We start from the raw sequence: 22307 nt of genomic DNA, 5'->3' as shown, positions 1-22307 counted from the left end.
TCTACGGGGAAAATGCTTCACAGTGAGGCACTTCTGGGAAAGTGTTTAGGCCAATACTTTGGAGGTGGAGAGAACCCCTGTTTCCCACACCTCCCCTTCATCTGTCCCCACCACTGTGTTACTCCCTGTGCTGTGTCAAGGTGGATTTGTGTGAACTGGAAACTGTAACAGGTATCCGAGCACAATATTAAAAAAATACACAAACAAAACAAAAACAAAACAACACCCCCCTCCCCCCCCCCAAAAAAAATGCACCAAAAAAAAACCAACAACCAAACCCTAAAAAACCACAACCAAACCAAACCAACAACCAAACAAAAAACACCAAAAAATCCCCAACTTATTTCTCTCTGCCCTGAGAATCAGAGCTAACATTGCAGGGGAGAAGAGGACTGAGGGCAAAGGAGGAAGCAGAAAGGAGAACTGAGAGGATATGATATCTAGGGATTGTGTTTAAATTGGCATTGCTAGATTAAACACGCCACGCTACAGCCCCAAGCTATAATTTCATACCACTTCTAAACTGATGTAATGGCTAGCTGCCACCAGCTAAAGTCTTCTCTGAGTTCGCTCATTGAACTGGCCTGCTAAGGGTTAACAGTAGGAATACGCTGCCAGAACTCTTCCCTCAGTGGCATCTGTCCTTTAGATACAGATATACACTGAGCTCTGTCTGTATACAAATCGGCATCAAAGTCTGGGCAGAATCACAGAATGGATACAATTGGATGGCTGTAGTACTCAAACTGACATAGTACCTCCTTGCACACCAGCTTCTTCACATAAACTTTACATCACTTCTGAAAGTATAAAAAAGCACTGCACAAAAAGTAATCCAAAATCCTCAAATACAAAAGCAGGATCAAAATGAAAATAAATACATGTGCCCAGGCTGGAAACCTAAAATAATGTCACATTTTGCTCCTAAACAGGATTTGAAGTAATAGAATCACTTGCTTCCTTGGCACTCCCACTTTTACTGAAAATCCTCGGCAGCTTTTGCAAAATGTCCAGCAAAAATGAGAATTCCTATCTTGAGTGAACAGTGTGTATATGGGTTTTCAAATTGCTGTTGGCATTCAATTTGCACTGGTATCTCTGGATCGTGTTAGTTGTTGCTATTCTTGAGACACCTGAAAGAAACTAGAATTTAATGAATTTACAGAACTACCTCACAATAAGAGAAGTGTGTGTCAAACGCCAATATCCTGACAAGCTGTCTGTTCCTGTGCACCACTAACAATTGCTATTACATAAACTGCAGGCTCCATCTTTTTAACATGATTTTAGAAATGAGCTACACAGAGAAGTCCTTTCCCATAAGTGTTATTTACCCTTCCACTGGCTTACCAGTTCAATATGAGACAAATGCTGCATTACTCACCACGTCTGTTTTTACCTGGGTTTTTTTGCAAACACATTCCCAGTTCTGTTTAGCCAAGGATTAATATGTTGATTTTTTTTTTTTTTTTTTTTTAGGAGTAAAAAATGCTGAGGAAGGAGAATTCCTTCATTAAGGATCTGATTGCAGGATGAGGATTCATACATAAAATACACCACAGCACTGATGAACTGTTTTCCACTAGGACTCCACAAAGATTTGGACTGCAGGAGCAGGGCTTCAATTTTATTATTTCTATGCTTCCTTTGCTAATTTTAGCTTTTTAGTATTTCACTGACACATAGTGTGCTTGAGCACTTCCAGATTCCTGCAAATTTCTGATAAATAGTCATCCTAAAACTATCAAACTACAGCAGACATTTCTAATCAACTCTGAGAGTAGGGCTCGCTGCCTTACAGGCTGCATCTGCACTGCAATTACGAGATATGACTGCAGTATGTTAGATATACTTCAATTACACTTAATTTTGTTAGCCTCATAGAACAGAACAGTTACAATACAGAAACATGGACGACACTGTAGGCAATTAATTTGAGTAAGCATCCAATGTACAGCAAAATAAGCCTGCATTATAGCATGTCTACACAAGCTATAATAATCAGGCACTTACGCGATTGCAGTGTGCATACAGGAGGAGAAACATTTTGCTTGCTTTTCAGATCTACCGTGTTCTGTGAAAAACTGAGAGCTACACCACTTCAAGATAATGTAATGTGAATACAGAGATGACAAAACAATCTCCTTCCCTTTACTCTGAATAAGCCTGATGCTCCTTGGTATCTGCTGCACAGGCCTTTCAGTAATTCAAGAGTTATGGCTGGACTTCATGATCCTAAAGGTCCTTTCCAACCTAAACAATTCTATGATTCTAAGAGACAACTAAATACCAAAAGGCACTTGCTGGAGGACAAGTCTGCATATGATCAGCAAAGATTATTTTATACAAAGATAAATTCTACACTTTTATTGTTAAACAGATGCCTTAGATGAAAAATTCAGAGGAGATTGAGAGTACAACAAAAAACAACGTAAGTCTGTTTTGAATTACCAAGAATGTAGTCAGAGAGTTATTATTGTAAGGGGAGTGTACTTCTAAATTCAGAGTTGGTACCTGGTATTATTTTGTGTTTGATTTAAAACACTCCAAAATATCACAAAGACACATAAGAAAACATAAAAGACAAATTCTGCTGCAATGTCAAGAAGTAAAGCAAAATTTCTTTTTAGTTGTTCTATCCTTGAGAAGGCTCTTTCACTCATCACTATGGTATTTCAAATTTAGATAGAGTTGGCAATTAGAACAACAGCCTGGCCTCTGAAAAAGAAAATGAAAGCACACTAAAAAGCTAAAGAAACTTCTTATTTAACAGAAAGCCATGAAAAAAAATATTTTCAGGGTCATGTCATGACTGATCAGCAACACTCTTGTCACTTTACTCAAGTAGAGACCTTGCTCTCTGCTGCTGCAGTCTGATACAAAGAACTACTTTATGTACGTTCATGCAGTTTCAGTGCTGGATTATATGCTGAAAGCCTTACACTCGTATTTAAAATCTTAACTTTGAAAAATACTCACAAGTAAGAGAGATCACATTGATTAAACAGTAAATGCAGCTTTTGTACTGAGAGTTGTATAATGAAAACTAATTGAAAGTGTTGATAGAATGTTGGAAAGCTTGATGATACTCAGTAGAAGTGTCCTTAGCATTCAGAAAATAGTTTTCTACATAATACGCAAAGTTTCTAATGACAAGCCAGCAGTGCTGGAAAAACAAGAGACAACTCAATGGCTTGGAAAAAAAAAAAAAATTAAACACCACCACCACAAAGGCAAAAAAAAACCCCAAACCAAACACCAAACCCACCAATCAATGAATGTATTAAACTGAAAGCTATTTTATAAAAACTCCAAGTAGCGCTGTAAGTAAAAAAATTACAATGCAAAAAAAGGCATACAGCATCCCTTTAGATACTAGTTCCTCACTGTAAACAAACTATATATATACACACGTATCAAGAGAACAAACGTCAAGAAATGCCCCATGGTGTTATATCACTTAAAATTTAATTCCATGTATAGTTATTGTAGTTGCTTCATTTTAGAATTAACTACTGAAAAGAGATAAGAGAGAAATACACACCTTTTGCATGAGCTTTATGGATCATAATTCTCTTCTTTAAAATGTTATTTATAAAAGCAGAGCAATGTCAAAGAAAAGCAGTCAAGGAAAAGAAACCAACAGCTTTAAAGCATCACACAGAGAATTGTTACATTTTCTTTAGATCATATAAATTACTTCTTTCAGAGATCAGAAGGATATGGGAATATGCTTCTAATGAACAGAAGAAATGCATTCAGTTCCAGCAAATTGAATTCATACCAGCAAGCCTCACGCATTAGTTGACAAAGAGAAAATGTTAAGGCTTACCACACAGCTTAACAGACAAAAATGAGCAACTTATTAAAAGAATATTTTCCTGAGCAAAAATATTGACATGATTCTGATTTTAAATTATCCTGACATATGACTAATTCATGTAATCTATTAGGAAATAAAGAAATGCAATAACTACTGTAGGTGTTTTGAGGACGAAATCCATGCAAATAATGGATTGAAAATTTTGCTGTTTATGAACGTAACATCACATAGGAAAAGATCCATAAATCTACAGCTATTTGGCTTTGTTTTCTGCCTCTTTTAGGAAGGAAAATGAAGGTTGCCTGCAATGTGCTTAATGAATTTGGCACTGTTTCTCTAAGTAGATAAGCTAACACAGATCTCTCAGCCTTTACAGAGGCCAAAATATTTACCAGTGTGTCCATTTGCATGAATAAGGCCTTATGCTTTAATCTATCTCCAGTCCAGAACTGTTAATTAATTTCTCAGAACTGCATTATGAAAACACAGAACTGACAGTTCAAAACTTGAAATAACTTCTAAAACAGCTGAGTAAGACTGTAAGCTTATTCATTTAAAAAATATGTGACATAACAGTGCAATAAAAATTAGACTAGAATATTTCCATTATTAGAAGCTTGTAAAAAGCAGCCACTCTGTGCAGTAAGATCAAGACAAAATTAAGTATTATTAAATGTAACAATCTACTGCATTTAATCAAGTTTGTTACACGATGTGCTGCTGCACATGTTGAAATCCCACTGAAGTTAAAAAAATGTCAATGCCTAGGTGCTCTACTGTATTAACTGGGTGAACACTTATTTGGAGGAGAAAATACAGCAATTTAAGGGCCTGCTGATGCCAAACGTGCATTATCAGATCCAAGCAACTGCTGCATGAAGATAGACAGACTTGTTTGCTGGAGACCCTACCTGGACACGGCTACACAGTATTCTAGGTAGTGAAACTACTTTGACATCAGAGCATCATCACATGCCAAATGAGGTATTTCTACATTTAACCTTTAAACTGTACCACCATCATTTCCCATATAAATGGTTGCAGTTACAGAAAAAATACACACATGGAGTTACTGCAGCATTAGGGTTCTGAATGTAAGTACACCACTATGTTTTCCTGTGCAGAGCAGGCTGTATTGTATATTGCTGTATTTTAAGCTGGAGTTTTTAGAATTTTGCTCCCTGACACTCTGAGAGCTTTTTAAAAAGAGGAATCTGGTACACTTTGGGAGTTTACACTCTTGATAGCATTGCTATACCCAGTTTTCAAAACAAAATCTGACCGTTTCTTAAACATACTGTTATCTAGGAGACACACTCATTAATTTAAGGAATGCTGTTTCTTGGCACAGGTAAGACTTGTGCCTTTAGACCACATCTGCTCTTTGTACTTTTGCTTTATCTGTCCACAGACAATCTCCCATGTCCTTCACTGACAAGTGGACTGTGAGGCTTATTTCTTAAATGTCACCACTCTCAGATTCTGACACAGGCCATGAAAAGTAATTTTTTTTTTTTTATTTACTTTTAGGCAAACTAAACTCGAGCATGCCTTTTAGCTGGGGAACTCAGAACATAAATCCAGAATCATTTCAGCTTCTCCACAGAGGCAGGTTTCTGTGCCAAAACAAAGCACTGCTCAAACCAGCAGGCCACGAAGAGGACAGACGACACTCAGCAGACCTGCCTGCAGAAGCTGCTGGGACTCAAGTGTCAAGAAGAGGCGAGATGCTTGCCCATTATTTTACCCGTTAGCCAGCGAGCGAACATTAGAAGAAAGACATATATTCCCAATTTAGAGAAAATGATGTTACTTCCCCCCAAGCACCCCCGAAATATGTTTTACTGGTTCAAATGTATCTTCCCTTTACTCTTTCACAAGCAGAAAAAGACACCGCACAAGGCAATTGCTCGGTACAGCTAGAGTTACTAAAAAACCACGGCATTCCTTCCTCTAGAAGGCTGGCTGCACTACCGATGCATTTTTCAGTAACACTTCGCTGCGCGGAACGCCAGAGAGACGCAAGAACTGACCCATCGCACAGATGGAGGCGCGCCTGCCGAGCGCGCCGCGCTTCCGCGGGGACAGCCCCGCACCACGGCTTGGGGCAAGTTTTCCAACCCCGCGGCGGCGCTGCCCACCGGGGGCCACCGCCGGGGGCGGGACGGAGCGGGACGGGACGGGACGGGACGGGACAGGACGGTTGCATTCGCCCCCCGCCCCAGCGTCCCCTGCCCCGTCCCCAACTTGCTCCTCAACTCTCCCGCCGCACCGCCCTCGCCCGCTCCCCCCGCCACGCCCCCCTCACCGGCGATCCTGAGGCAGGTCTCCGGTGCGGCGGGGGGTGGCTGCCGCAGCTCCACCTCGCCCCCCGCCACCCGCGACACCGCTCCCCGAATTCTCTTCAGAGCCGGCGGGGCCGGGGTTGCCCGGCGCCGGGCCTCGGACCAGCTCTTCCGCTTCATGGCGGAGGCGGCCGCGCCGCTATGGTGGGTGCGAGGCGGCCCTACTCATCACCGCCGCACCGCTCCCCGTGGGGCTCGGGCCGCCGGAGGGGAGGGACCCCGCGACGGCGGCGACGGCGGATGCGCCTCCCCGGACACCGCCCCCTCCCACCGCCCCATGCACCTACGGCCCACCCCGCCCCGAGCCAGCGGCAGCTCCGGGCCTCCTTCCCCCCCCATTCCCCCGCCTCTGATTGGGTCAGCGCGGTGTGGCGTCAGCAGCGCGGAGCGGTGGGGACGGTGATGTCATGGTGTCTGCTGTAACAGGTGGCGCGGGGGGCGCGCTGCGGTGGCCAGCTGCTGGCGGGGCGAGGGGCGGCGGCGGCGGGACCCGCCTCTGGAATAGGGGGTGTTCGGCGGCGCGTCTTGAGGCCTTCCAGGTGCCTGTCGCGACACGTGACAAGCGAGGGTCCGACGGGGACATGGCATCGAGTAAGGCCGGCTGAAAGCGGCCCCGTGCGTGCAGCCGTGTTCTAGTCCGGTCATGGAACGGATTTATACGGAAAGTTGAACCAGCCGGGCTTGAGCCTCCTTCTTGGGCGCAATGATTCCTTAAAACCGTTAAGTAGATGTTGGGATAAATCAAGCTTTTAGTTAAAACAACTTTGGAAAAGTGCTCCCTACCCACTTCTGTCTAATTGGCCATGTCAAAAGCCCCTGCTGACGTATCCTGCCGTCAGTATGAAATCAGTGTTATTCTCCCAGTGTCTTCCACTTTGCATTTCATAGCTAACTTTTCTAAATGACACCAGAGACCTAAAATTCTGCTGACACTTTGAAATGCATTTCTCCCATGGATGAATGGGGCCACGGTTGTTCCTGCTCGCTCTGCACGGGGGAATCACTTTATCACAGGGCGCTGGTGAATTTTGTAGAGCTGTGGCCCAAATTAGGATTGATCCTCCTCTGTGCCTTCTTCCCTTGTTTTGTTTGTCTGCACTTTGTGAATCTTTCTGAAGAAGTGATTTTGATGGGGTAACACAGAGGTTGTGGTATGGTTCCTGTCAGTATGGAAACAGTGAGGGTGGATGACTTCAGACTACAGAGCTGTCAAACTACAACTGCATTAATTACAATCCTTTTTAAAAGTCCACAGTTCTTTTAGCTATAGTTAGTTGTATTTAATGTATGAGCGGCAATAGAACTTTTACCACTGAGTATTAATTCTACTGGAAGCAAAACAAGCAGAAAAACATGTAGCCAAACACTTTGTTTAAAATCAAAAGCTCTGAGAATATGCAAGTGAAATGGTTACAAAACAAACCAAAGCCTGTGCTTGGCAGTGATGATCAGGTGAGTGAAGCAGAGTGGAAACACTACAAATAAACTGAGCAGCATTCTTTCTCTGTGAAAAGAATTTGCATTTTCTGCGTGTCTTGACTTCGTTTTACAAATATAACACCAGTTTTCTACCTTGCTTTCTGCTGCGGCTTACGTAGCACAGAGGCAGCTGCATTCCAGACTTTCAGACATGCTCAGTAGGCGGAGCGAGCACTGGAGTAAGAGGGCAGCTTCTTATTTATGAATGTGCAGGCAGCAGTTCATGGAAAGTGGACTTTACTCTGTGGAGAGCCTCAGCTGCTGGTCCATTACACTGAGTTCTGATGAAGCCTCCAGCCAGCCCTGACATCAAACTAGTTCAGTCTGCACAAGACTGTTTAGCCCTGTGCTGAGTGCTGATAAGTCACAGCTGAGAGCTGAGCACAGTAGCTTTACAGTAACAGTATCTTTCTTCTAAATACACTGTATCAAAACGTGTATGTAGTAAGATGCTAAGGTCTAGAACCTTTTAACAGCATTACATTGCCCAGTAGCATTGTGTTTCTTAAGCAAGCCTTTATTTTTTGTCAAGGAACACTGCATTTAATTTCACATGCTCTTAATGGTAGAGATCTCCAGAGCTTGCTCTGAGCCTGCCAGTGACCTTAATGATGCAGGGACAAACCTCTTCATAGAACACAATTTTGCAGTCGAGTTCCTGTTAAAGCTTAAAAGCGGAGAGAATTTGCAGGTAAGATAAGTATGATTAGTAGCATTTTAGTGAAGGCCAAAGATCAGAAACTGCAGAGGAGGATATGCTCCTCCATAAATTCTGGACAGTCTGTGTTAAATTACTGAAAAGAAGTGGTTCATCTGGCCAAAAAAAAGAGGGCACATCTACTTCAATGGAAACTAGATTCTGAACACAAGACATTTCTAGAAAAATAAAATCTGACAGTACTGCAAGCCAAAATACTCACTGCCCAACTGTCCTTAGCTCAGTTGTCTAGGACAGAAATAACCAAGGACATTTTTTCAAAGACCTCTTTCTCTGAGAGAAGGTACATACATACAAGGGAGAATACTCTGCTACAAATCTTCATATGAAAAGAAGTAATTTCCTATGGCCTACTCAAAACACAACAATCTAATGAGAAATATATTTAAGACACACCTCTCCCTGGTTTTACGGACCCACCTTTTTGCATGACACAAATGAATTGCAGACAATGGATGATTTATTTAGACTATTTATTTAAAACTATAAAATGTATTTCATAACGTCTGCCAGTGCCAGATGCAAAGGTAGGCATAAGCTTAAGTGCCAGTGTTTGAAACCATGATTTTTCAAGGTATACTTTAATACACAAGTGTCACTCGGTGATGGAAGCTTTAAAACACTGGTGAGAAGTATTGGGTTGAAAGCCAGTGTGATCTGCTGAAGTGAGAATCCCAAGTTCTTCCCGAGCAAAACTAGATTTTTTAGTTTAGTGCATCTTGAACAAAGATTTTAAAAAATACAGTAGCAAGATTAAGGAAATAATAAGCTACAGGATTTTATTTTTTCCAATAAGCCTCAATTGTCTTTTTGGTTTTATCTTACAAGCTATGGAAATAGCACTTTTGTGTCCATCCTCACTGCCAAGTAGTTTGTTTTGTGCTCTGATTTTCTAGATAAGGTTACAGATGACCCATAAAGACACAATAGTACTGATGCTGGTGGAACATCACCAGGAAACTGTTCTTGTAGTGGACAAATAAATAAGCATGTTATGACAGTGTCATATGTCAATAATCTGGGGTTGGTTTGTGAAATTTACTGTTTTAACTCCTGCCAGCTGCAAAACTGTGTTAATGGGAACATGATCCAGCCTGTTTTTATCAAGGTGCACAAAATGAACTTCATTGCCTGGAATGGAATGAGAATAACATGTAAATAGTTGAATAAAATATTTATTCAAAGGTGTAAGTGACTCAAAGAAGCATTCTGATTTCCTACTAATTCTTATACAAATGTGTGCTAGCTCTGTATCTGGCACAGTTTACTGTATGGTAAACAATGACAAAGGTTAGGGTTTTTTTTAATGAAGTTATAGAAGCAAGGAGTATTGAGGCATCTAACTGAATTAAATCTGCTGTAGCATGATGTTTCCTAACGATGTGATGAGATGACTTTGTCATGTTGCAGCCCCCTCCCTCATTCATGCATTATTCCTCTATTAAAACACACATTAAATGGCTAGAATCAAATGTGAAAGCATAATGTAGATGAACACCATAATGTCAAAAAACCCTTCAGAATTTCAAGACAGTTGTTCCACCAGCACTCCTATCAGTTCCTGCAGGACTGTGATCAGCTTTGTGCCATCTCTGTGGGAGGTGGGACTATACCATGACACTTCCACAGGTTCCTTCAGCCAACAAATCACACAGTTCAGATCATCTTGGGATCCACAGGGACAGTGGCTGAGATGCTGGGATTAAAGTGAACAGCTGGAGGAGAATACTGTAACTTTCACACAAAACAGAGCAGCTTACCTGGGCCTAAAATCAAAGCTCCTCCCTGCTGAGCAGGGTCTCCTTGAAAATCAAAAGCCGGGCCAGTCATTGCTCTCCACATACTCCTAATGCTTCCCAGGAGTGTATTTGATTTAACATGAGGGCTCCACACTGAACAAAAAGGCAAAAGATTTGTTATCTAAAATTCAAAAGTATGTAAGGAGGACAACAAAAACTGAACAGCTGCTACAAATAGCTCAGAGTTTTCTGATCACCAGCACTTTAAAAAAATACAGCCTGCAAGAGGCGGGATGGAGGGCAACTCCCTTCCTATTTACACTGTGATTATATCATTTTATCAGAGCATTCTGGTCTTGTTCTGTGTAAGTCCAAACAAGGGGAGAAAATTATTCTTACCTGATACGTTATTACCTTCACCTCTTTTCATGCCAAGAGTTTTATAAATTTCCCTTTGTGGATCTACATACATTTCATGTGTATACCCAGTTAAATTGCAAAAGGGCTGCAAAATACATGCATACAAGAAAAAGTAATTTTTTTAAGGTTAAGATAGTAAGTAGTTAGGATCTACTGACAGTGGAAAAATACCAACACCCAGCCATTCTCCCAGCTCCCTTCCCCTCCCCACCCCTAATTTGGAAACCTGTAAATTTGTCATGGTAAAATAAAGGCAAAAAAGTTTTATCCCTGAAGCTTTTACTAAAACAAAACTTCCAGTGAAATAAAAAAATGTTTCCTTTGCAAGCCCCAGCTTTTTTTAAACAGAAAATTTTTGCTCTTTGCTTTCTTCACGTACTACTTTTAGAAATGCTTCATGAAAAACCACACTGTCTTCTTTTTTTCCTGTGGCTGCAAATCTTTTCACTCAGAGCAAAATTCCTTAAATGCAAACCATTAAGAAACAACAGAGGATAAAATATACTGAATGACTATTTACCTTGATGTGATGGTAAGATGACTGTCCAATAACTATAAGCCTCACATTTGCCTCCTAGAACAAAACATTGGCATTGAAACTGTAAAGAGGAACTTGGTGTTTCTGCATGGGTGCAAAGCATTAACAGAATCTGGCATCCTCAGTTAATGATCACTGAGTTAAAATTGCTTGAAACTAACATCACTTACATGTTTGGAGCTTGCACTTTTGTCTGTCACCCACAGTTAGCAGCTACATTAATTAATTAAAAAAAAATGTTTTTGAAGATAACTTTTAAGTTGCCAATGTGTGAACTTTTAAGTTTTCTGTAGCATTAGTAGGGCCAGCTTTTCAGTTGATTGCAACCTGCTCTTTGAAATTCAAAATTTCCACTCAGTTGCACCTGCATCTGAAGAAGCAGCACGCAAATACTGGTGCACATACATCTGTGATTTACATATATGGATGCCCATTAATAGATACAACTTGCATCCGCACATACTGCTTCTTTTGCAGGTCTTACATTAGGCTTGAGTCTAAAATAGAGGCCAGAACTTAAAGTCGTTCAGATGCCAGTACAACAGTTAATAAAATGTAAGGCTGTTTTACTATTAGGGTGCAGTTCTTGCCTTTCCCATATAGAAACATTTTGCTTGTTAAGAAAAGAGGCCCTGCTAAAAACAGAATACTCACACTAGGAAAAGCATGGATGGTTTTGATTCTCTGTATACATTTATTTGAGCAGCCAAACTAAGAAAATGCCATTCTGAGTAACACTGATTGAACAGTTTAGAAATATCTGCCCTGAGAAGAGAAGCTGCCAAGGAAATTGCTTCTTTCCATCCCCAGGTTCCTAGTCCATCTAAGGCTTGCTGTCAGCAGGGAGCTGAGTCTCTGTCATCACTTATGCTGCTGTTGGAATAAAATATGACAGAGCTTCAATCAGCAGTCTAGAAGAGTCAGACTGACCTTCCATTTTTAGCAGATCAGTGTCTTTCTCCAATATCTCCTACCACCCAACAAATACCTGCCTATAGCAACCCCTACCCATGCCATGGGTCCTTTCAGTCACTATGTCTCCCTGTTTGTGCAGCTGCCTGGAGAACAGGTCACACAACTGATGCAGCTTACAAATAACTGTAGAAAAAGAGACTATTTTTAATCCAGATCAATTTTCTGATCTTGTTCCAAGCACAACCATCAGTCAGCTGTACCAGCATAATGGAAAGGGCAGTAGTCAGGTAGTAGTCAGGAGAAGAGAGCTGCCCAGGGCATACTAATACTGAAAGAAATGCCTGTCAGGTGTTGTCTGACTGCTCAGAATACAAGAGAGAAAACCAGCACTGAGCTAATAGAGCAAGGAGAAATAATGCTGCTGCAAAAGAGCGTGTAGTGCAATAAATCCTTTCCTGTGTCTCCTAGGCAGACACCTTATGGGTATTGTAGCAAACAATGAAAGTGCAAACTCACTTTTAAGCTTTGATTCCTGAAAGGTTTAAGCCTCACACAAGCCTGCAGTGGGACATCACAAATCTGCTCAACTACAGCAACCTGATGTACATATCAAGAACAGAGTACTTACCTGTAAAAACGACTGGGGGACTTTTGCTAGGTCCTCTACATACTCCTTACAGGTGTAACATAAAAAATTCTGCAACATAACCAGTTGGACATGTGAGAAACAGACACGATTGTGTAGCAATGTAACATCAGATTCTGACTGCGGCCACAAACCACTGTGGAACTGATCAGGGAACTGGAAGGACTAAAAGTTCTCTGAAGTCACTGAATTTTTGGCTTAGGTTCCTGGTTTAATCAAAGCCTGAACAAGGACACTGAGCTTGGGACCTTGCTAGTATTTTTATCTCTGTATATTTCAGGAACATGAACGGTGGCTTGCCAGCTGGGAAATGAGGGCACACGACCCTTGTTTCCCTAAACGCGGTCGAAGGATTACTTCCTTTCAGGTAAACACTGTATCATTTTACCAGATAATGGGAGTTCTTGGAAGCAGAACCGATCTGCTTTATCTGCTTTGTATTTTCTGTTCTCTCTGCTCCAGCCTAGCCTGCGCAAACTCCCCGCACAGCACCTCAGGCAGGCAGGGGCTCCCGGCCGCCCAGCCACCCCCCGGGCAGGCGCTCCTCCTCACCCGCACGAACAGCACGATGGCTTTTTGCTCCCTGTACAAGGCCTTGAAGGGGATGCTCCTGCCGTCGCCGTCCTGCACCAGGCAGCGGCCGGCCTCCCGCAGCTCCCCGTGCTCCGGTCGCTCCCCGCAGCCCCGCGCTCTGCCCACCTGCTGCGTGACGGGGGGCGCCGCTTGCGCCGCCATGGCCCGCTCCAGGCCCGGCCCGGCCCGGCCCGGCCTCGCACGCAGAAGGAAGGGGCCGGCGGGGAGAGGAGGGGGGGCTGTGGGGCGCCGAGGAAGTGCTGGGGCTGCGGGGCAGGGCACCGCCTCCTTCCCGCTGCGGGCGCTTCGGAGTGCAGCGCTCCCCTCCCGCTTAAGGAGGAGACGGGGAGCTGGGGCCTTCGAGCACCGAGAGTGGGGAAGGCGATGCCGGAACCCGCTAGCAGGCAGGGTGCGATTTATGCCTGGAAAACGAAACAAAACCGCAGCGAGCCTCGCAGGAGCGGCGCGCAAACTGCAGCACTGACAGCATTCTGTAGCCTGAAGGTCAGGGTTCGCTTTGCAGGGTTTCATGGACTGAGCAAGCTAGAAAATTCTGTTCCAGAGCAACTGTCGAGCTGCTGCATCATCAAAAACCAGACCCAGTTTCCCTATTGAAGGGGAAGCTGAACCCCAAGAGACCTTGGCAGGTGACGAGCTTTGGATGTCGAGTAGTGCACGTGTGAGTGCATCCAGTGTGCCCAGAAATAAGTGAACAGATCTTAAGAGCCAGTTGAAGAGAGAGTATCATAGCCTTCTGGATTGTTGTATTCGCTGAAAGCTTATGAGGAGGCAATCACTTTTCTTAGCGGGCAAAGAAACATCACGGAGAATGGGACTGTGGGGGTGTTCAGAAGTCACTCTGCTTTATGAAGCTCTCTGATGATGTTGGTTCTAGAATGTCTTATGGCAAACTGTCCCAGTGTCTGTAATGTTAATGTTATTGAAACTATTGGATTAAGCCCATTGTTTTTGTATTACTAGGAGTTAGCACACAAAACAGGTTAATCCCCTTATACACTATACACAGACTGTGCCTATGTTGTCCAGATCATCTGTTTCCTATGCTAGGTAATCCTTACCCTCTCCCCTTCTTTTTTGTTGCTTGGTTTGTTTGTTTGTTTGTTTTATGTGTGTGTGGTTTTTGGGGTTGGGTTTGGTTTGGTTTGTTTTTTTAACAATTCTTTCTTCTCCTATATCATGTTTCCTAGAATTTCTAGAGTACTGATCTTGTAATTTCCTCTGGACTTTCTAGAAAGTTTCAGTCATTCTTAAAGTTCAGTGCCGAAACCTAGACACAGTATCTTAGCTACGTGTTAGGTTTTCTTCACATCCTGGATCTGCACCTCCACTTAAACACGCTGGTATTGTGGATGTGCGTTTTGCAACACCACATTGACTCCTGTTCAGCCTGAGAGCCACTATCGCTCCCTGACACTCTGCTCCACACCTTCCCTAGGAGGGAGTGCATTACCACCATTTCTCTTACAATACTTAATGAAAGAAGTTCTCTCCAATGTCACAATGTCTGAAAAGTCAAATAAGCTCTATATATTTACACAGGATGATACAATGTAGTTGGCCTTCCAGTTGGGATACCTCCCAGCTCTGTTTTCAAACTCCTGCCAAAAAGGCATTCAGGGCATGTAAGATGCTTTGTGCCCTGTTAACAGCTCTGCATTTTAAACAACAACGTGAGAGAAAGTGATCCCTGACTGATAGCTCTTTACTGGTTTCCAGCACATACACGCAGGTGAAACTGTTTGGCCGCAAGTATCGCCTTGTTTTTTCAGGAATGAAAGTTTATTTCATGATATAGATCCAGCTTCTGGCTTTGCCAGGTTAACGTGTTCCTAATAATAATACTTTGCATCAGTGTTTGAATGTTAGCAAAGCACTTCTTATGCCTATGGCTGTGTACTTTTAAGGACTGATCTTGCAGGCCAGTATGCCTTTACAGTGACTTTGATTTAAAAGGTAATGAGCTCAAACTGGAAAAGTATTTCTAAAAATTATCTGCTAGACACAGTTGGACTTGATGGTCTCAAAGGTCTTTTCCAACCTAAATGATTCTATCATTCTGTAAGAATTCGGGCAGGATTAATTCCCCATTGTTGTTGTCATCAGGCTTCTTTGTTCACTTAACAGTTGCCTGTATGTTATACTGTCAGACAGATTTCTTCAAGTAGCAAATGTGAACCAAACGTGGGCTGTGCAGCACTGCTCTGTGGCTCCTCTGCACTGGTGGGAATGGCCTCCCTTTCCTTAACTACCACAGGACATAGAAAACCAGGGAGGGATGGCTGCTTTTGGCATGTTTTGCTCTTTGACTTGAGGCTGAAGTGCATAACTTTGCTATGTTACGGCTGCAGTAAAACTTCTGGGTAGCGTTGAGCAGGGCCAAAGGGCACAGCTCAGCACTTGGTCATCAGTACAGCTTGAAGCAGAGCCCTTACAACTGCAGCTGGAAATCAGAGCCTGCAGTCCATGCAGTTGTACCACTATAGGACATTGCTGTCACAGCCTCTGGCTGGGAGCACAGGCATGGATGAGGCTCCTGATGAAAAGGGTTGGGCATTGTGGTGTCAGAACTCAAAGGACACTGCCCCAGCTCAGTCTGCACAAGGCTGAGCTTGTGCTTACAGTCCAGAGAGCTTGTTCTCACTTGGTTTGAAATGAAATTGCTGAGGAGCCTAGCCTGCCTGGAGAGCTGGTAAACATTTCTACTAAGCCAGCCGAAACTGTCTGCAGACCTTGCTCTTTTATGCTATTTGGCCTCCTTAAACTAGAAGCATATCCTTAACACCTGGCTTCAGCAGGATACAATTGAGGAATAGCAGCTTTCCGCTAAGGCTATTTGCCAGAGCATTCTCTAAAGCCCCTCAGACAGCATGGTTCTAATTTTTGGTGTTGATTCTTAACTGTGGCTAGAATAAAAATATAAATTGCTGTCATGCCCAGTTTCATGGAGAAAGAACAGAGGCAAAGGCAGTTGAGCAGTGTCATATCCTCTGAAAGAGGAAACATTCAAAATTAGCAGTCACTTTTGAAAGCTGAAGTGTAAAGCCTTTTATTTATGTATGCTTAGCAAAAATACAGATACAAGTTCCACTGATGTACATGGGAAGAAATCTACTGATATTCTGGAAAACACTGACTCTGTAAGAGTTTAGTCTACTGAGCATATGGTTCCTCAAGGTGGGCCATAATTAAGGAAACTTCCCCTTTATTCCCTTCTCTTTTTTTTTTTTTTATAGCTCTTAAATATAGAAATGTTGATAACTTATAGCAGAGTGATATCTTTTTCACTGTTTTAAGGAGAATTAGTACATTGGCATTATTAATCACAATGGACCATGCAAGATGCAAGTCACTTTCTTCTCTGCAGTGCAGTTTACAGTTGTAAAGAGACACTTAGCTAATATTTAATTAACCAAGGGTTGGGTTACTTTGTGCTTTAGACAGAAATTCAGATTCCTACTCTTTCAAGAGGAAGAACAATAATTGCAGACTGATGTGGAATAATTTACTTGTTCCGTATTGACTAGTGAAACAAAATACCATCTGTAATTATGCAACCTGAATTCCTTTATTTACAACAGCTGAACAAAATACCTTAACAAGAGGTGTGACCTCTATCAACGTAATAAACACTCTCTAGAGTATGTGGTGCGTATTTGTAAAGCAATACATTATTATCAATTTACTGCAAGATGTATTGTTTACTTAGCACAAGTATACTTGTTGTCCTTATTTACCTAAGTATTATATAGCTAGAGATAAGATGGTTATTATCAGCTAAAAATAAGTGTGTGCAATTCTAGATCTAAGAATAGGTAATTTTTAAACTATTATAATTAAAAAGCAGTAAAATGTGTACTGTCCTGTATATAAGACAGATTCTTCACTGTGAGGGTGATGAGGCACTGGCACAGGTTACCCAGAGAAGCTGTGCCTGCCCCATCCCTGAGAGTGTTCAAGGCCAGGTTGGGCGGAGCTTTGAGCAACCTAGTCTGGTGGTCCCTGCCCGTGGCAGTGGGGTTGGAACTGGATGATCTTTGAGGTCCTTTCCAACCCAAACCATTCTATGATTCTGTAATTCTATGATTACTTACAAGACTAAGGGCTTTTTAAGTTTGGTTGCAGTCAGTATGTGTTGCATACTGATTAACTGTTGTTTCACAATACTAATAATGTAAATGTGATTAAAAATAGTTTAGTGATTATATTGACATATGGAGAGAATTTTTTTGTCCTGTTCTCAATTTTGTCCTGTTTTCCATTTTTAATTTTATAATGCAAACCCTACAGAAAGACCAGTATCTACAGACTTCATCACACGCCAGAATATAACAGTATTAAGTTAAATGCCCACAATTTGGTTAATATAGCCTCAAAGCATAGAGAGAACCTATAATGCATTTAGTAAGAGCTCTCTGTATTTGATCTATTTTTGTTTTGCAGCTACCTGCTCTGTGTGCTGCAAATGAAAAACAGAGATGATGTGTCAAAAATAGTAAATTATATGTGAAGATGCTGTTTAGCTGCTCTGAGTGTCACTGGTTTGAATCTTCTTTCAAAGAACCAGGAGGAAGAAAGTCTGTCACCTGAAGAAATCACTACTTAAATGGATGAGACACAGTGAAAAAGCAAATAAAAGATATGCTGCAATCCAAACTAGCCAAACAGACATGTCTTACATCTTGTTAGCAAGAAAGCTCTTAGAAAGTAAGCTAATTATCTCTAGTGTTTAAATTACAGTGTGGACTAGATCAGAGGATTAAGAGATGAAGAATGTGAAGAAAAGAGGAGGTGATCTCAGGAACCATTCACGTCAGATTAAGCCTTGTTATTTAAGACTCTTGCACTGATGTCTTACAAGGTAAACAAAAACTTTCTTGAAAGCTTCAGATGCCATTTATTTTTTTTGCTTTCAGCAAATGATCTAAAATTTTTTCGTTCTTTCTCCCTCCTCCCCCTCGTACTGCTCTACTGTTTTTTGCTTGTTCAGGAAAAGCGTACCGTAAGAAATTTGTGGTTCCCAGCCTCTATTTCTATTATCTGTGTTCATAAAGAGCAGGGTATGTACTTAGCCGTGGATTCAGTTCAAATGGTTCTTTTAAATATGGCAACATTGACATTTAGCTGCAGTTAAGAATTCCCTTCTGAAGGCCAGTGAATAGTATAATGCATTTGCTGGAGGCTAATAACTTGAGCTGATTTTAGCACACGCTTGAAACTGATCTCATTTCTTTCCTGGTATATAATTAAGAGTAGCATCACTTTAACATCAGACGTACGTCTTGTGCCTCTTTGCTACAGGGATCAATTAGGAACCCAGGCCAATTCCCATACAGAGGTAGATTTGATTTTTTTGCAAACATTTAAACTTGACTGACTGCTCGTATCCTGAGGACAACAAATCCGTGGCTCATGTCTGCCCTCCACCCATTCAAAATGGCTAAAATTCGTGTCCTAGTTATTTCTTGTTACTGTGTGTCTCACAGAGATGATGTGTGTGCCAGACTTGAATGAAATAAACTACCGATTTCATTTAGTAAGGCCTTACTGAATAAATTATTTAAATAAGAAAAAAGGAGTCTGAAGGTGAAGTGTCTGATGGCCATCATGTGAATCTTCTGACAGGAACTTTAGAACTTTCCAGCTGGCTGTCCTAAGAGGGCCTTTAAAATCCTCTCCAGTGGAAATAATGTGTTTGGTGTGTTAGTGATGAAAACTTCCACCACAGCTAGTGAAATTCATGCCAGAGCTGAGGAAGAGGACCCAACTCTGAAAGCCTTTTGGCTCTGGAGTTTGTGTGGATGTCAGCATGAATCCTGTGCTTGGTGCTTTAAGAGCTGATCCTTGGCTTACAGCTAAAGAATCTGACTCCTTCTGTATCTTCCAGTGCTGAAACAAGAAATGTGTTTGCTGTTTCCTTCCTGCTGTTTGCATCGTAATTATGTTATTTGTTTCAATAAAGATGTCAATCTGTTTCAGAAGATTTTTACTTCTAATGAAGCTATTTATTCTTTCCTTATTTTTCAATTGCTATTTTCAATTCTCTTTATACATAAATTTCGAATGCAGTCATTTGTTTATGCATGAAGCCAGCAAAAAAAGTGAAGAATGGAATAAAATAGGGGGAATACAAATAAGTTATATATACTTTAGTTACAGGCAATCATAAATAAAAATGTATTAACATTATCCCCTAAACGCCAAGTTCTCTAACTGAAACATCTGTAAATGTAAAAAAGGTGTTATCTTTCTTTGCAGATTGGTGAAATGTCATTTAAATTAGTACCAATTTATGTACTGTTGTTCCAGTACACCATCATCTTTCATGTTATAAATTAGCATGTGCAATATTCTTCTGTCTGTAACCAAAGATTTTGCACATAAAAGCTCAAGAATAAAGTACATACAAAAAAAAAAAAAAAAAAGAAAAAGGAAAAAAATGTCTGATTACATTCTCCTCAAAACTCTCTCAATTTTCTTTCATTTTCCATGTTGTTCCTTGATAAAATATTTGCAACAATTTTAACACAGTTTCCTTGATACTGATTTTTATGCATCAACAATTTGTTAAAAGCAGCTTTTACTGTTTCTGCATAGTATGTGAGTCAGATTATTTTTTCAGACTAAATTCGTTTGCTCTTATGTTCTCTTCAGAAAGAGTGATCAACAGCCACTGGTTAAAAATTCTCATCAGGCACTTAAACATTCAAGCTCTGGCTCTGCTATGATTTCTGAGGTCCTGACATACATCTCTAATGACTTCATTATCAGTTTGGTCATACAAATAAATTAGCTAGGTATCAGAATAGTCAATCTGTAAAACATATTTGTTTCTATGCTGCTGCTACCATTAATTCTACAAAGTTAAATTCTTTAAAGAAGCAATAGTTGCTGTTTGAAAATATCAGAAGAGTGAAGAAATCTGGCTGGCAGTCCAAGTGAGACCTGTGCAGCATCTGGAATTGCCATACCTGCAGGAATTACTTCTTGCTAATCTGTGTGTCCCTTTCTAAGTGGTTATAACTACTGTTTCTTCGTCTTAAATGGGAAGATCATAAGACAGAAAAAAGTTAATCAGAAATGTTTGGGTGATCTTTGTGCATCCCATTCTACCTCCCTCCTACTGCTTAATAGGCTGCAGATAGCTAAGGCAGATGAGCCTAAACAGGGATTGTATATACGTATATATGTATCTATTCATTTATTTAAATAAATGTATAAAATGGCTTTTGATCTGCTTCATCTGTGGGCATATTTATTCTACTTCAAAAATGAATTCGTCAGGAAGTATTGTCCACCAGGGAGATGAATGTGTAATTATTCTTTTTTTCCCATAATACATTTTTCACATGGGCAGGGCGTGCGTGTAGCTGCTTTGGAATGCTTGTTCTGCAGTGTGTGCCTCTGTGTCCTTACGGTGTTGACTTGTGAATAAAAAACTTTAACAAGATACTTTTAAAAATCTTACTTTCAAGTATTTTTCCTTGTATATCTGTGCTGCTGCATTCTAACCAGATCATTGTAATTCAGCCTCCATTTCCAACACTATAATAAGGGGTTGTTCACACTTGAAAGTTAATTCTGTTTAATGCAGGTGTAAATTTAATTTCTATAGCTGTTGCTGAGTAACTCCACTTGTGGTTGTGCTTATTTGAGCTCTGCTTATTTGGAATAAATTTCAAATAATGAGACTAAATCTGAATAAGGGATAATTCTTCAGGAAAAGACATGTGGAAACATGAAGTTGTTCATATTATCTGTACCCCATTGTGGACAAGCTGTGAGAAGTCTATTTGTGTGGTACTATTTTAGCTTTTTATAAGAACCTTAGGTGATACAAATTTCTGCAGTCTCGTTGTTACCTCTGATGTCACTTAGATAAAAGAGTATTAAATTTGCAGTTCAACTGAGAGGACTACTACTTAGGAGAAAATTTATGGTAATCTTCTAGAGTAAGTTATTTACTGGTTTCCAGTTCCAGAAAATAAAGCATGATCAATAGGGAGTCAACAGCTGGCCTGCTGTGCTCAGTGATGGATAGACAGTCTTTGCACAGAACTGCCTGCAGTTTTCCACACAAATTTAAGTATTATAATCTAAAATAGGGAAGTCATACCTTCCTTAAATTCTACAAAGTTACAGTCCCAGAAAGAGTTTTTCCATGTAAAGGCGAAAAGCTGCCTGCTGTGGGTGTAAAAATTCTATTTTCCTGGGAGCACCATCTCCTTCTGTGCACTGTTGAAGCATTCATGCGGTCTAGACAGTGGTTTACTTCTAAGTGTAGTGTGCCACAGAATTTCGTCCTACACTTTTGCAGGATGAACTAGAACTTTCATGAAAATCTTGTAAAAGATGTAGTGAATAGGGTAGTGTGTCGTAAGTGCAGAAGTCTCTTACTAGCTCCATTGACTATTTGAATGACAAGTGTCAACCTGAAATTACAAGCTTTCACAACAAAAGCTACTAATTCTGTTTCTGTAACAAGCAGAAGGTTGAAAACAATACTCTTGTAACAAAAAATTCAAACTCAGCTGAAAAAGATCCCTAAATGTGCCACCCTTGAAAAGATTCTGGCTCAAGAGCTACCTTTATTTGAAGCTGGCAATTTTGACATTACTACTGGCCACTTTTTCTAATGCTTCCTGTAAATGCTTCAATGTTTAGCCTGTCCCCTTTCAAAATAATAGTACTTGAAAGGGAGAATGTAGTTGTACCAGTCTTCTCAAGTCTGAGTGAAATAAAAGCAGTTTTCCCATTGAAGCTGCAGCATGACTTTGTGTTTTCTTCTCCAAGCACTTATCAACATATGGGCTTCTAAAATTATACACAAATACTGCACAGCACTCTAAGACAAGAGGCAAGGAATGTACATCATCTAAATAAAAATGTAGTGGAAATTTAGCTTGACAGAATGGAATTGCAAAAATGTGATTTAGTCAGAACTCCAGGGATAACCTTGTTCACAGTGCAGTGGAGATCTCTGAGGGCTGTAAATATTTCAGATATAGGTTTAATATTGCATCTTAAAGGCTGTGCTTCCAAGAGTTCAGCCTGGTACTGTGCTGACATATTAAATAACACCTCAGTGGTAAG

General features: G+C 41.0%; 2 protein-coding genes across 12 annotated transcripts in view; both read right to left on the bottom strand.

Moving 5' to 3' along the window:
- The window catches only part of CDC14B (cell division cycle 14B), a 47678-nt gene extending 41264 nt beyond the window's left edge, over nt 1–6414 (bottom strand). For all 9 annotated transcript variants that reach the window (XM_065662392.1, XM_065662388.1, XM_065662390.1 and 6 more), the window contains exon 1: nt 6132–6414. In XM_065662392.1, the coding sequence (XP_065518464.1) occupies nt 6132–6288 (157 nt within the window). In that variant the 5' untranslated portion in view covers nt 6289–6414. The remainder of the gene's footprint in view (nt 1–6131) is intronic.
- Nucleotides 6415–8143: 1729 nt separating this feature from the next.
- PRXL2C (peroxiredoxin like 2C) lies at nt 8144–13742 on the bottom strand. Of its 3 annotated transcripts, none has more exons than XM_065663188.1 (6): nt 13176–13742; nt 12606–12674; nt 11045–11098; nt 10504–10609; nt 10126–10257; nt 8144–8314 (listed from the first exon to the last, which is right to left on the bottom strand). In XM_065663188.1, the coding sequence occupies exons 1-6, from the start codon at nt 13725–13727 to the stop codon at nt 8277–8279; spliced, it is 951 nt and encodes a 316-aa protein (XP_065519260.1). In that variant the 5' UTR covers nt 13728–13742; the 3' UTR covers nt 8144–8276. The 3 variants fall into 3 exon arrangements, with proteins under 3 accessions (XP_065519260.1, XP_065519259.1, XP_065519261.1); XM_065663187.1 differs by lacking the exon at nt 8144–8314 and adding an exon at nt 9365–9496; XM_065663189.1 differs by lacking the exon at nt 8144–8314 and adding an exon at nt 9365–9496 and having other exon boundaries at nt 13323–13742.
- Nucleotides 13743–22307: the final 8565 nt, after the last annotated feature.

This window comes from Lathamus discolor, chromosome Z (assembly GCF_037157495.1).
Source record: "Lathamus discolor isolate bLatDis1 chromosome Z, bLatDis1.hap1, whole genome shotgun sequence".
NCBI classification, from domain to species: domain Eukaryota; kingdom Metazoa; phylum Chordata; class Aves; order Psittaciformes; family Psittacidae; genus Lathamus; species Lathamus discolor.
This window is presented reverse-complemented; position numbering and strand designations above follow the sequence as displayed.

Excerpts from the sequence above, each read along its gene's own strand:
- PRXL2C (XM_065663187.1), bottom strand. The coding sequence starts at position 13,727 with ATGAAACCCTGCAAAGCGAACCCTGACCTTCAGGCTACAGAATGCTGT. Across the intron at positions 11,099-12,605 it reads TCCCCCAGTCGTTTTTACAG|GAGGCAAATGTGAGGCTTAT; the intron begins GTAAGTACTCTG and ends GTTTTGTTCTAG. Across the intron at positions 9,497-10,125 it reads AGCTTTGATTTTAGGCCCAG|GCAATGAAGTTCATTTTGTG; the intron begins GTAAGCTGCTCT and ends ATTCCATTCCAG.